We start from the raw sequence: 15,550 nt of genomic DNA on the forward strand, positions 1-15,550 counted from the left end.
ATCTCTTCCATTTAGCTGCATAGCATGCTCTAGTAGTTGGTCGTCTTGCCTCCTTAATGATGTTCATGCAGTCTGGAGGCAAGTTAAGGTATCCAAATTCTAAGACTTGAGGAGCCAGATCGCTAGGTTCATCAGAGTGGGATCTGGGTGTCTGATTTCTCCATGGTTCGGAGTTAGAAGATGGGGTGCGAGGCGCAGCCTTTGATGAGGAACTACTGAAAGCTCCAGGAACGTTGTGTACCATTGCTGTCTCGCCCATGTGGGGCAACTTGGATGAGTGTGAGTGACTGTTGGCTCAGTTTGCGTGCCACCAGCAGAATCAGTGGTGCTGGGGGAAAAGCGTACGCAAATCTGCCGGACCAGTTCATCTATATCGCATTGCCCTGTGACATCAGATGTGGGAACCTGGCGGAAAAGTATCGGCATTTTGAGTTTTCGTTTGTGGCAAACAGGTCTATCTCTAGGTGCCACCACTGTTTGAAGAATGGCTGGAGAACTTGGGGGTGAATCTCCCATTCGTGTAGTTGTTGGCAGTTTCTGCTGAGCAGATCCGCTACTTGATGGTCTTTCCCTGGGAGGTGTTCTGCCAGGAGAAAGAGGTTTTTTGGAATTGCCCACTTCCATATGCTCTGTGACAAGTGGGACAGCTGTGGAGAGTGTGTTCCTCCCTGCTTCTGGATATAATACATGGTTGTCATGTTGTCCGTCCGGATCAGCACAGTCTTGTTGTAAAAGTATTTTTGGAATGCTTTTAGGGCTAGGAATATTGCTAGCAACTCTAGTTGGTTGATATGCAGTTTCTTTTGTTTGAGTGTCCAGAGCCCTTGTACTGTGTATTGAAGTAGGTGGGCTCCCCAACCTGTCAGTGATGTGTCCGCTGTTAGTACTAGTTGTGGAACTTGCTCTTGGAACAGTCGCCCCTTGGAAAGGTTTTGTGTGTTCCACCACTGCAGAGAGTTGTAAGCGCGACTGTCTACCAACACTAGGTCTTTTAGTTGTCCTTAAGCTTGGTTCCACTGCCGTGCTAGGCATTCTTGCAATGGACGCATTTGAAGTCGGGCATGGGGGACAATGAATATGCATGAAGCCATCATGCCTATGAGCTGCATGAAGACTCGAGCTGGCAAAGAGTGTTGTGGCAGAAATTTGCGAATGAACATCTGCATGCTGGCTATCCTCGCTGAGTTTGGATATGCCTTTGCCACTGAGGTATCTATAGCAGCTCCCAGATATTGTTGTGTGTGGGATGGTTGTAGATGCGATTTTGGGAAGTTTATCGAAAAACCTAGGCTGTGTAGCAGCTGAAGTGTTTGAGACGTGTCTCTTGCACACTGTTCGTACGATTTTGTCTGTATTAGCCAATCGTCTAGGTATGGGAACACGTGTATGTGTTGCCTACTGAGATGTGCAGCTACTGTCGCTAAGCATTTTGGAAACACTCTTGGAGCCGTGGTTACCCCCAAAGGGGAGAACTTTGAATTGGTAGTGTTGACCTTCTATTGTGAACCGGAGATATTTTCTGTGAGCTGGATGGATGGGTATGTGAAAATACGCATCCTTGAGATCTAATGTTGCTAGGAAGTCTCCTTGCTGGAGCAAGGGAAGCACGTGCTGTAGTGTGATCATATGGAAGTGCTCGGACAGTATGTATAGATTTAGGGGTCTGAGGTCTAATATTGGTCTGAGTGAACCGTCCTTCTGGGAATAAGAAAGTATAGTGAGTATACTCCGGTCCCTTGATGTTGGAAAGGGACTGGCTCTATGGCCCCCCTATTCCAGCATGCATTTCACCTCTTGTTGTAGCAGGGTGATGTGTTCTTTGGACATAGGGCAGTATCTGGGTGGTATGTTTGGTGGAGTAAAAGTGAGTACTGAGCAATAACCATACTGGATAATTTGTCTCACCCACCTGTCTGTGGTAATTGAGTTCCAGACAGGTAGGAATTGTTGAATCCTGCCTCTGACCGGTGTTAGATGGTCCGGAGGTAGTGTGATGAAGTCACTGTTTTGCGGCAGTGGAGGCTCTGGTGTTATTGCCTCCACGTCCTCTTCTCTTATTATTGTTGCCCCTATAACCTCCTCTGTTGGAGTTCTTGTTAAAGGAACCTTGGGTGTTGCTTTTGTATGTAGATGAGGTTTGTGAAGTATTGCCTTGTGTAGCTGCTCTGTATGAGGAGCGTCGAAAGGAACCTCTGTGTTGTTGAAACTGGAATGCACCCATTGATTTTGCGGTTTCTGTATCCTTTTTCATTTTGTCTAAAATGGTGTTGAATGCAGGGCCGAAAAGGAAGTCTTGATTGACTGGTTGGTTAAGAATGGTGGATTGCACCTCGTTCTTAAAGCCAGAAATGCGCAGCCATGCGCGTCTTCGTAATAAGACGCTAGTGTTAATGGACCTGGCTGCAGTGTCAGCTGCGTCAAGCGCACATTTAATAGAGGCATTTGTAATAAATTTCCCCTCCTGTATGAGGTCGTTAGCTTGTGGTTTGAAAGGCTCAGGCAGGTGTTGCATCAAACTTTCAAGCTGGTCATAGTGTGCTCTGTTGTAACGAGCTAGTAGAGCTTGTGTATTTGCAATTCTCCATGAATTGAAGGCCTGTGAAGCTACTCTTTTACCAGAGGCCTCTGGTATTTTGGACTCCTTATCAGGAGGTGGAGCTTCTCCTGTTGTCTGCGAGTTGGCCCATTTGCGTGCATTAGCCACCACTAGTGAATCTAATGGCAACTGACCTCTGATATAAGTAGGGTCTGTAGGGGCCGCTCTATATTTCTTTTCAATCCTGGGATTGATTACACGTGCCCTGGCTGTATCTTTAAATATATCTGGAGCGTGTTTTAGCACCCCTTTCAACATAGGAAGTGTTCTGACATTTTTCTCGGAAGTAGCGAATGTGTCAAATAAAAAATCTTCTATAGGTTCATTGTGCATGTCTACGTTGTGGTACTGCACTGCCTTATCTATTAGCTGGTTGAAGACAATGGTGTCGTCAGTAGGTGACGGCTTTGTTGGGTATGAGGAGGTGTCAGGGCTGGGATGCGTGTCATATGGATCAGTCAGCTCTACCCATGGTTCAGTTTGAGGGTTAGGATCCTCTGGATAGTTAAAATCATATTGGAGGATCTTCCCCTGTGTCGCCCTTATTGTCCCCAGAGTGCGTAGGAGAGTAAGGGGCAAAAGGCGTAGTAGGCATAGTAGGATAGCAAGCAAAGAAGGGTCTAGAGGGAGAAGTCCCAAAGTCCTTCTTCTTTAGAGGAATGGGGGACTGAGAGCCCGTGTCCAATGGCCTCTTTTTCCTGTGTAGGATTGGGACGACCAGTGTCAGGGTTGATATATATTTTTGCCTGATCCTCTAATGGCTCTGGATGGAAGAGTTCTTCTTCCACTGTCCGTGGCTGTGTGACTTTTTTGGCTCAGTCTTTTTTGGATCGACTGTTGCCTTTGGGTCGACAACCTTTTTTGGTTCGACGAATGTCGGTGCCTTATTGCTCTTCCTCGGCTCGGTTTGCTTGTCCGGGTCGACGACTGATTGCGGATCGACCGGATCTTTAGGTTCGATGCGCTTTCTGTGCTCGACAGCTTTTTTAGGTTGACTGTCTTTTGTCGAGTCGGCGATTTTTCTCGGATCGACAGGTTTTTTAGGAGCACTTGTCTTTGGGTCAGTGCCTTTGTTTGGCTCGATAACCTTCTTTGGTGGGCCACAGGCTTCGGTAGGACGCCCTCTGTGTCGGCAACCTTCTTCGGTTCGACGACTTTGGCGCAGCGGCCTCCTTTGGGTCGACGCCCTTCAGTTCGGCAGCCTTCTTTGGCTCGACAGCCTTCTTTGGTTCTGCGCTTTTTGGCTCGATGGCCTTCTTCGGGTCAACGCCCTTCGGGTCGACGACCTTTTTGGGTTTCAGAACCTTCTTTGGGATAACGTTACTTGGACCTGGGGGGTCTGAAGGCTTAATCTTTGTTTTCAGGGCCGAGCCGGACGGCGGAGCTGCTGAATGAGGTTTTGGATCTTGGCTAAGGCCTTTAGGCGATGCCTCGATCGGAGCCTTCTGTAACAGGGTAATTGGTGTCAGGGGCAATGTACTCACTGTTTGCCCCGGTGGGATTTCGTCATCGGAGTCCGAGTGGTCCTCGACGGTGACGATCTCTAGATCCGAATCTTCCCCTTCTGGAAGTTCTTGTTCATCCTCGAAGATGTGGTGTGGTTCCGGTGCCTGTCGCTGCATCTCTTGCCTAGCAGCCCGCCGAATCCGGATGGTTTTCTTCGAACGGAATTCGGCACAGGATGGGCAGGTTTCTTCTTTGTGGTCTGGTGATAGGCACTTGTTGCATACTGTGTGTATGTGAGTATGCGGGAACTTGGAGTGGCATTGTGGGCACCTTTTGAACGGGCTCCTTTCCATCGACAGCAGGCCCACGTGGCGTCGAAAAGGCCGAACGGACCGCGTCGACGACCGAGTCGAGATGGAAAGCTTGATCGAGTCAAGAAGTACTGAGCGAGAACAATACGGTCAAAGTCGAAGGCCTTTTGGCCTCTAGAAAAGTTTAGTTTAGATTCCGAAGTTGGAGTATAGGAATAACATCCGAACCCAATGGCGGAAAAAAACAATCTGAGGATGGAGAAGATGCCCATGCGCACTGTAGTCCAGAGGAGGAGTCACCTATCTCGTGATACTTCGAAGACTCTTCCAGGACAACAAGGTGCAATCATCCGGACCCAACACTAGGCGGCGATCTATGCACAGATATGAATTCAGCAGCCCACATGCCTCGAACATATCATTATCATCGGGCAGGAATGTTTCTCAGTTTATATTGAAAAACGCTAACTTTTAATAAATATATAACTTAAGCTTGATGTGATAGTGCACTATCATATACAGACAGACCTTTTCCATTAAAATGGCCACAAACCTCCCGACTCACCTACAGGTTTACTGATTAAACAAAGCGTACAAATGATAAAGTGTGGAAATCTGGTTTCAGCAAATATTTTTCATTTGCACATCACCAAGTGAAGTATTCGGATTGTTTCAATCCTATTAAAATCTTTATTTCCATCTCCCTCGAGAATTACAAGAGTGTTTTTCTAACTACTGAAATATATTTCAACATATTGGTACAGTTAACTGTACACACTATTTAAATGTGTGCCCGGCACGCTTGTCTGTAAGTTCACTTCACAACATTATTTAACTTGCAGTCATAGAAAGAAAAGTTAACACTAATCTCCAAATAATCTCCAAACTAAAAAAAAAAACAACAATCTGATAGAACACCTAAGTTGCCAATTGACCTCGGTCAAATGCGACAAGATAAAGAGAAGATTTAAAGGCATCTTCATTGCCCATTCACTTTCTGAATGAACAGAACACCATTTTGAGTTCTCTACAAGACCAGGCCGTAAAAATAGTTTGCCCTGATAAATTCTGACTTTCAATGGCAAGTAAATTTCTCGAGGCCTGAAATTGTAAGATGCTCCTATGGAAGGCCTCCTTTCTTGAGAACGTTCATGCATTCCTGAGGTCAATCTAAGTGTCTAAACTGCAGGACCGGAGGAGCTGTACAACCAAATTCAAAGATTGTATATTGGGATGATGGATCTTCTCCAGCATCTTTGGTCTGCAGAGCAATTGTGTGTGGGGCCATTGATTGATGAAAAAGTTGTTGGAACTACAACTGTAGGGGCCTTTCGATGCCAATAAGAATCATTCACATTGCAATGCTTCAGTCTCATTAGCACTGTTGGAATTAGTGTAAAAGCATGCAGAAATGTGTTCCACCAATTTATCAAAAGGTCTATTCCACAGTCTGAAACCCTAGGAAATGTACAGCCTAAATAGTTTCCCAATACCAGATTGATTGGGCTTTTAAAGAGTCCTTTACTCTGTGCCACCCTTCTTGCTCAAATAATAATTGTGATTGTGTCTGCCTGAATTAAAAACCTTTTAGTGGACAATGACAGTTGAAATGTGTCCAAAGCACGATGTACAGGTTTGAGTTAAAGTGTATTTATATGATATCATCGCTGCTTCTTCGAACACAAACCAGGTATTGTCAGATTCTTTAAGTGGGCTCCCCATCTTCACGGCGACGCATCCATCACTATGGTCTTAGAATGGAGGCTCTGATGAGTTAGTTTCAGCAGATTCTATGTTTTTCACCACCTTCTACTTGATACTCTGGCTTGTGGAGTGATCTTCAGTTGGTCTTCCCAGTAGTTGGTCTTCCCAGTAGTTCTGGTATTGAATACATCGGTCTTCCATGCATTGTGGGAAAGGCCCCTTGAGAGAACTAGTAAAATGTACAAGGCCATCATTCCCAGAGCTTGGACAATATCCGGCGCGCAATGGGTGAAGGAGTTTGCAACAGGCATGGTCTTGGTCCAGATCTCGAATCCAAGTAGACACCAGAAAAAATAAGTCAATCAACAAGACACAGGCTGTACAACTCTCCAAAACAGAAGAACTTCAGAGTGCGGCTACTGGATCTGGATAAAATGAAACAGGGATTTCAGATTCCCAATTTGTGCCATTAAGTGCCTCATAATACCAGATCCACAGCATCACTTGCCACCACAGGAAAGCAGTTGCAAAATTCCAAGATCCAGTCTGCCACCTGAAGGAGATCTATTGTTCTACGCTTACCCACTTAACAGCGGCCGCAATTCCACCGTGGTTCAGCGCAGTGGGCAGGGCCGCGTCGGCCAACGGACGTGCAGAGCACTACAAAGGTAGTTCACGCGACAACCGTTGGCTGACAGAAGCACGCAAGGGGTTACTTGACATGTTATCGGACTGTATCTCAATCCTTCTATTGAGCTATGGAGAGAGTAGAGTGTGTGACTTAAAATTGTAACTCTTAACCAATCACCCGGAACAGTTCAGGCACATTTTATATCAATTAACTAAAACAAGATCTCTGCATTAACTATTAAATATCTAGTTTAAGTCCCATTTTTCCCAAACAGCCTGTGTGTGATGACGTGTTCCTTTTGTCCCAAATTGACCAATAACACCATCTGTAGAACCACCCATGGCACTGTTCATAAATTAGTGACATTTACCTTGCCGTTCAAGTTCAAGTTCAGGAATTTGTATAGCGCACTACTCACCCAGAGGGTCTCAAGGCGCTTGGGGGAGGGGGTGCATTATTTATCGAATAGCCCGTGAATCCACCTCCCTGGACAAGACCAATGTCATATGTAGCGCAAAGGAATAAACCAGTTTTCTAATGACCTTTCAGATGACTACAACTAGTGACTTCGCTTTCTGCTATGAAGTCCTGCTCAGAAATGCAACCATATGGTATCTAGAGCGCCTTCCACTAAGTGCCCATTCTCTCCTCCCACAACTTTTCTGAACTCCACTTACGTGTCCAACATGTTTGGATCAGCAAAAACAGTGAACAGGTCTTTGTCCTGTAGAACTCCTGTTAAAGGTAGAAAGAAACAATAAAGTAAGAAAAATCAACATCCTAAGAAGTGGAGGTGGATGAGCAGGGTGAAAGATGACTACCTATTTAGTAGGCTCAACGAAAGAGGAATGTATGCTTTTATTCACCTGGGTAGTGTAATCTTGTATAGTATTGAGCTGATAATTTGTGAGTGTGTATTAGTAGGAGTTGGTCAATAATCAACTACAGGAGTTTGGTGCTTGTAACAGAGTTAGAATTGACACCTAGTAGTTGCATTTTGAATATTGGGACTGCTATAACTCTGGTGTAGCAGCAGAACTTGGGGGTGTACCTTGGGCCTACCATAGGAATGCCTTACATGTGCGAAAAGGGAAGGTCAGGGCCTGGCAAGTGGGTGCACTTGCCAAGTCGAAATGGCAGTTAACTGCACACAGACACAGCAGTACAGAAAGAAGCGGAAGGATGTGTGGGAAACGATCAGGGATGTAGGGACTAATGTATTTTCTTCCTACAGTTAATTCACTGTAGAAAGAAAATCCATTAGTCCCTACATGTGGGAACCTAGGCCCCAGGCTAATTCTTTAAATAATTCAAGTGCTCACCAGATCTGCCCCAATTGGTTCACACAGTAGAATTGTATATATTCCTCAACAATACATAACAAAACAAGAAACCTAAATCCCAAAATAAAATAATAGTCCATAATCATTCACGATTCCTTCCTACCCATACAATCTAGACCCGGTTGCACTCAAGCACAAATTCATATGCAATCCATGGGGAGATAGTCCATTAAACACAGGTGAGGTATACTTCCACCTCTGCTGAATCTAAGTGTGTATTCGTAAATTTGTACAAATAATTTTTAATCCATTAGACTTCTCCAATTTTTTTCTGGTCAACACGTTTCGGCCCACTGGCACCGGCCTCCTAAGGACTTGGGCAAAAAAAAAAAAAAACACCTACAAAACAATTTACTCAAGTCAATATCTTTAATACTCTTTGTTGCTTATAGGAGATGCCACAACTCCCATGCATGTGATTATACAAATACTACAAGTAAAAAACACAGGAGAATGAGAACCACATAAAACCATATAATCACGTAACAGAAACTCGTATAAATAAGATCACCTCGGTGGTCTGCATGAAGACACCAAATCACGAAACCAAATAAAGCCGCCACCAGTGAAAGATAAATATACCCTTGTCTACTGGTGCTTTGCTACCTGTGAAACAGAATTTGTGCGAAGAACTACGTAAGAAAAGAGGACATGGTATACTCAAACAGCCGTGCACTTAAGATTTGAAACTAGTCAGGGGGTAAATACGATGATTTAAAAGAAACCGAGACGGGTAGAACTCGTACAGATGATCCGCCTTGTGTGTCTCCAAGCACGCACGGGAAGCTAAATCAGTAACCTATGCTGTGTCCTCTAAGAAAGAAAAGCTACGGAGCTTATACTCCACCAATTACCTCAAATGGCCGCAATACTCTCCTCTAGGAGAGCATGAAAATGGAACTGCTTCACCACCATAGCCAAACGTTCTTCTGCCAAACTGCTAAAGGTTTCTGACTGATAGCCACAGTTCCTACACCACCATCACTCTGTAAACAAGGAACTATCTAGTGAAAAAAAGGGCCAGCATCAACACCGGGCCCCCTCAAAGAACGACTATCTCAAAATACCAAGGAGGGTGTCCCGGGCCATACCTTCGGTGTTCTGGAACATGGAAAAGACACAGCGGCTCCAACCGGCCGTCTCCCTATGGATTGCATATGAATTTGTGTTTGTGTGCAACCGGGTTTAGATTGTATGGGTAGGAAGGACTATTATTTTATGATTTATGTTTTTGTTATGCATTGTTAAAGAAAATATCAAATTCTACTGTGTGAATCAATTGGGGCAGATTCGGTGAGCGCTTGAATTATTTAAAGAATTTGCCTGGGGACCAGGTTCCCACATTTAGGGACTAATGGATTTTCTTCCTGCAATGAATTAGTCTGATATTTTTCCACACATTCTTTGCCTTTGTATCTGTATGTCTTTGCCCAGATGTGTTGGGGTGATCAGGGCAAACTCCTGTGTTATGTACACACAGACACTACAGTGGCAGGTCTGAGTTACCTTTTCAGAGCTTCTCATGTGGGTGGCAAAATCAGTGCTGCAGGCCCACTAGTAGCATTTGAATCACAGGCCCTGGCACTTTACTAGGGGCTTATGAGTAAATCAAATATGCCAATCAGGGAGAACCAATTGTAACAATTTACACAGGGAGCACTTGCACTTTGACACTGATTAGCAGGGGCAACATGCCCAAAGCATCTAAGCCAGCAAAAATTAAATTCAGCTCAGCATAAAAAATACAGGAAGTAGAGGCAACATGTCGGGGGGAACCACGCCAAAGATGCCATGTCTAACAACTTCCAATGTCACAGCTTTTCTATCAATGAGATCACATACTCACAACTACAGATTGTATCAAATGAACAATGTGCTAATAGATCTCGCTCTGCATTGAAAGGACGAAAGGATATCTTCCCATTCTAGAGCAAACTGGGATGCTCAATTAGCACTTCTGATTATTTAGTCCAGCAAGTTAAAAGATAAATACACACACTGCATGTGAAATATTCAAAGGTGAAGGCATTCTAGATCAGGCTGCTTACCTAATGCAATGGGGTCATGGCTCAACCCAGGAGTTGCTGCAATAATCTGATCAAGAGACTCCTTATTCGCTAGCATCTTGAAAACCTAATGAGAAATGGGAAAACATTTAATTAAACAAAGCCAATACACAAACCTAGCCAAAGTCGAAACAGCTTCTCCACATTCTGTGCTGCAGTGCAAGAACATATACGTTAGACTACATGCCTTGGTCACTGATCTGCTACACATTATTTCTACACTGCTGGTCACCACTAGAAAAAGGCTGGGGCTTCCAGGTTGTACTCAAAACTGCATACAATGGCCCTCACAAAATTATTCATCTAAGCAAAGTAGCATCCTTTAGTATTGTCCTGGTTTATGCCAGTCGACCGTTCCAAAATTTGTGGCAATCATTCTAACCTGAACTTCTAGTAGCTTTAGGAGCTGCTTGACAATTCCTTACCCTACTAAATTGTCTGAGGTGAATACAAATCATTCACATTGTGTAAAAAGATATTGACCAGACTGTGCAAATCTTCCTCTATTCCACACTTTTGATATGAAATTTACATTTAGTAACCCAAAGCAGAAAGTGGGACAACGGTAATAGACACTAAGTAGCTGGATGGAGGAAGTAACAGCTCACATACAGCTTGAAATGTATTCCACTCAGTCATGATTCCGGTCTCCAAGTTGGATCCTGTTGAATATTCAAAACTTGACCAACAAGAAGAAAATGCAGCAAGAAGCAGTACTTTGTGAGCATGGGAAATAATGACAAGACAAAACAAGGAATGCTAGCAGAAGATGATATTAATAGGAGCACTGCTAATTAGAGAATGAAAAGAAACCGTAATGTGTGGATACCACAAAAAGGATAAAGCAAGCATGGGAAAAGAGAGGAGTTCAAGTGAGAGGAACACAAAAGACTACTTTGAGAAAAAGAAAAAAAGAGAACAGTACTGCTCCACAAGGATTTAACCAACGATAAACTGAAGAGAATACATCTCTTTCAAACATCTCTTTCAAAGCCTTTACAGTCTATCAATTTATTTGACAGGGGGGTGTTCAAGTCTCTTCACGGTTTCCTTGAAACGGAAGACCATGGTTAAGAAAACTGCAGTCTTTTACCTCCCTTTACCAGAATAGAAAGCTTCATAACGAAGGACATTAACATTGACCCTTCTGCCAGCCCTGGAGAATCTCATACTTAATTTCCCAATGGACGTAGATGTCCCAGTAACACACCTGTAAACAAATATTTTCAAAGAGACTTTATTTCAGTTGTTCGGCATGATATCAGAGCCAAAGAAAACTCGGATGAGAACAGAGTATTTAGGCGCAAGAAATCCTTGCAAGTTTAATGTCCCTTTCAAACACTGCACACATTCTGCCTCGCCCACCAAATTTACGCTGATGGAAAGGTTACAGAGGACTGAAAAAAAATCCATGAAGAATATTTAATTCAATAGACTGAATGATGCAGTTTTGAATTTAGAGAGGATAGTGGACCACTATTGTATTATCAACGGAAGAAGAGCTAGCATTTGAATGACAGTGCATTTTACCTGTGTGTTACAAACACAACCTAAAGCAGAACTAGAAGATGGAAATAAAACTTGAGGAAATAGAAAATAAGCAGATGTTCTGCAGGCTGAAAGCAAGTGGTTCTCCAAATACAGAGGAAGGCTCCAAAACAGTTAATGTCAAAGCGCTTCCACTGTTACCAAATTATAATAGGAAGAGATACATAAGAACTTGGGAATAAAACAGGGAGGTACCGCCAAGTCATGGCAGTTACAGATGCAAAGACAGACCCATACAAGGTGCATTTTTAGAATCCTACACTTGACAAGTTCAAATTAGAAGAAGAAATAAGGGCCACAACTACAAAGGTACAAAACTACAAATAAAAACTTTGAGATTCGCTATTTAGTAATCGCAAACTCCAATGTTGAAATGGGTCTTTGACACATTTAACGATTCCCAGTTTGTCGCAAACAGACCTACCTCATGAATATTGTTGAAGTAGATCTCAGCTTGCGACCCACTGGGAATCTATAAAATCACAGGGATTATGGCCAGCGGAGGTCAGCAGAACACCATGTCTGTGATTGCTTTTATTTATTTATTTATTTATGCCATTTCTAAAGCGCGCTGCAACCCTACGGGCATCCTGGCACTGTGAAAGTGCAACTAAGAAATGAGCCTCATGGGGCAGGATGGGGGAAGTGAGCAAATTACTCTTGGGGCAGTTAGACTTTGGGGAAGAGCCATGTCTTTACCTTTTTTCGGAAAGGCATCAGTTTGCTTGTTTTCCTGATTGCAATAGGGAGGCTATTCCAGAGATGGGCTGCTGCTATGCTAAAGGCTCTGCCACCGTGAGTAGCTTTCCTGATCCTAGATATACTAATGAGATTAATGGATGAGGAGCGGAGGGTCCGTGTGGGCTCATACCATTTGAATTGGTTTTGTAGAGGTTTGGGACCCAGACCATGTGCTGCCTTGAAGACAGTGCATAGAGATTTGAAAAGAATCCTCTGATGCACGGGCAGCCAGTGTAGCTCGGCCAGTGCTAGGGTGGTGGAGGATCGTTGTCCTCGAGAGCAAACTTTTTATTCAACTTCAGCTCTTTTCCCATAAAGGAAAATTGGATACATAATTTTTTTTTTTTACAAATGAAGATTTCTTTTCATTTTTTGGTCTCTGCTGGAGACAGCAGCGTGCATGCGTTGCTCTCGGCATCCGAGAGCTTCTTTGAATGTCAAGAACACATTACACATGATGCATCACAACATTCCGAGGTGTAGGGAAGGAAAACACATGATGCATAAACATACATTCAGCGGTGTAAGAACAAGGCACATGATGCATCAAAACACATTCAGAGGTGCAGAATGGACTACATAATTGGTCAATAAGTTCTCTCCCAATGAGTCGGCCATCTTAGACTGGAGGGGCTGCAAGATGGTGTCCGGAGGATTGTGAAAGTGCTGGAGACGAGCGGCTGAGGTACTGCGAGGCTGCGGGTCCTGAGTCTGGCAGCTGTGGTGTGCAAACGAGATACTAACAGGGACATTGGCATCATGATAGGGGTGCAAGAGTAGGGTGGTGCATAGACTTTAATAAGCGCCTTGCTGAATGCTTTGCACCCCTCCCCCCATGCAATGCTGGGGCCCTGGAAGTGTGGAGACCGCGAACAGTGAAGGCGTGCAGTCTGGGATATGCCGCTGGTGCTAGGCGCACAAACTGAGAGGACGACTGCTCGGACCCACGAGCAACTAGCGGATGGCGTGTGCATTGGAAGGCTCAAAGAGACACGCAGTCGGGTGCAAAAAAAATAAAAGGGACGCTGAGGTGCTGCGAGACTGTGGGGATTGCACCTGGAAGCTGCAGACTGGAAGAGGAGTTCTTGATGGGACACTGGCATCATTGTAAGAGCACGGAGGTGGGGTGATGTGCAGGCTACAAGGTGCGCTGTACTGCGTGACTTGCGCCCTTCCCCCTATGCAATATTGATGCCCTGGTATTGTGCTGACCACGAGTGGTGTATGAGAGCAGACTGGAGCTCTACTGCTGGACTTGGGGCATACGACTTGAGGGGCCACCTGCATACTTTTGTATGATGCCCGGTGGAGGTACCTCGCTAGTTATGGGGGAGATTGACTCTGGGCTCCCTCCTTTGACTATCACCTACCCAGCCGGACTTCTACTGACCTTACCTTCCCCCTCTCCCTTCCCCCAACCCTCCCCTCTCTCCGCTCCTACTCTTTCCAGCCTCTGTCCTCTGCCCTCACATTCCCTTTGTCCCCACCCTGTTTTTCTGTGAACCTCTTCCCTCGCCACTTGAGACTGAACTATTTTGTCTGATGCCCGATGGAGCTACCTGGTTTAGCTATAGGGGATATGGGCCGTGGTTTCCCTCCTTGGTCGTCACCTACCCAGTCGGTCTTTAGACAGACTTCCTTTCGTCTCTACGGTTTTTCTCTTCCCTCATCCTCACTTTCCCTCCTCCCCTACCCCCCACTACACACTCTCTCCTTTCTCTCCCCCCCCTAATGTATTGCTGATTGTTTGATATATTGTTTACTTGTTGATCTTTTTCTGGTATATTGTTGAACCACATTGTTGCACTTCCCTTCGGCTCTCCTGTCGTCTCCTACCGCATCCTCTCTATTTATGTCTCTCCTTCCCTCCTCTCTCAATGTATTGAGACTGAACTATTTTGTCTGATGCCCGATGGAGCTACTTGGTTTAGCTATAGGGGAGATGGGCCGTGGATTCCCTCTTTGGTCGTCACCTACCCAGTCTGTCTTTAGGCAGACTTCTTTTCGTCTCTCCTTATCGTCTCTCCCCTAGCTACTATCCTCTCACCCCTGAATCTCTCCCCCTGCCTGCTACTCAGCTTACCCCCCTGTCCTTTGAGCCCTTTGACTAAGCACTCCTCCTCCCCTTGTTGGGGAAAGATCCAATATTTATACTCTGGAGTCTCAGCGAACCCGCTGAGTGAGTCCACTGCGCCAAGGGAGCCACTCACACTTGAGGTATGGTATGGCACCCCTTGCCAAAGCACTCTCTCTCCCCTTTTTGGGGAAGGATGCAGTGTGTAGGCCTTGGAGTCTCAGAGACCCCTCTGAGAGAGTCCACTACGTAAAGGGAGCCTCTCGCAATAGAGAAAGGGAAGTGATACCACTTCCCCAGGGATCACAGCTTACTGGACTTTGGACGTTGCCTTGACTCGTCTACCGGTTTGTGTCCCAGTCACCCTTCCCCATCTCTTCCCATGCTGTGTCTCTCACCCTCCCCTCCTCTTTCCCGCCTTCATTACCGGTCTACTTCCCCTGCTCCAACCCCCCCTCACCTGAATCTCTCACCTTGCCTGCTGTTTCCTCTTACGTATTTGTGCTTATTGTTTATCTCTACCTTACAAGTAACTTTGTTGCCATGCTCTAAGAACTGTGTAACCTTTGTAACGATGTAACCTGTAACTATGATCTGATGCTCATGTAAAGCGCTCAGATACCTCCGGGTCTAGCCAGCGCTATATAAAACTATAAATAAATAAATAAATAAATAAATAAATAAATAAATAAATACAGATTCCGAAGCTCGGAGGCGGAGTTGAAGCCCCACCCATCTTTTTAGTTGGCCAGCGTCAGCTTCCATGCAAACGCTGGCTTTTGATTGTAATGGAGGTGTCTTAGTCCCTCCTTGTTGCCGCCTTGTCTCCTTTTGGCCCCGCCCACCAGGATTCGATCTCTCACTTGCGGCGTGACACACTATGCTTCCTTAGCCGGGACGCACTATGTTTTCCACACAACGCCGACAGCTTGTCTTGTAATGTCCCTCCCTCTGCCCTTTATTCACAGCCTCCTGCTTTTTGTAGCTGTCCACCGGTTACTTCATGTTTGATGTCATCTCTGGTTCAGTATTTCAGTCTGAGGTAGACGCCAAACAAAAATAATATACCAAGCAGGCAGCATGTGGTTTT

The 15,550-nt window shown here is 45.0% G+C and overlaps 1 protein-coding gene across 3 annotated transcripts in view; it reads right to left on the reverse strand.

Annotated features, from left to right (window-relative positions):
* UBL7 (ubiquitin like 7) overlaps positions 1-15,550 on the reverse strand; it is a 162,367-nt gene that overhangs the window by 61,891 nt on the left and 84,926 nt on the right. For all 3 annotated transcript variants that reach the window (XM_078685072.1, XM_078685073.1, XM_078685074.1), the window contains 2 exons: positions 10,080-10,164; positions 7,366-7,423 (listed from right to left, as the gene is read on the reverse strand). In XM_078685072.1, coding sequence (XP_078541198.1) covers positions 7,366-7,423; positions 10,080-10,155 — 134 coding nt within the window. In that variant the 5' untranslated portion in view covers positions 10,156-10,164. The remainder of the gene's footprint in view (positions 1-7,365; positions 7,424-10,079; positions 10,165-15,550) is intronic.

Source organism: Lissotriton helveticus, chromosome 3_2, assembly GCF_964261635.1.
Source record: "Lissotriton helveticus chromosome 3_2, aLisHel1.1, whole genome shotgun sequence".
NCBI lineage: Eukaryota > Metazoa > Chordata > Amphibia > Caudata > Salamandridae > Lissotriton > Lissotriton helveticus.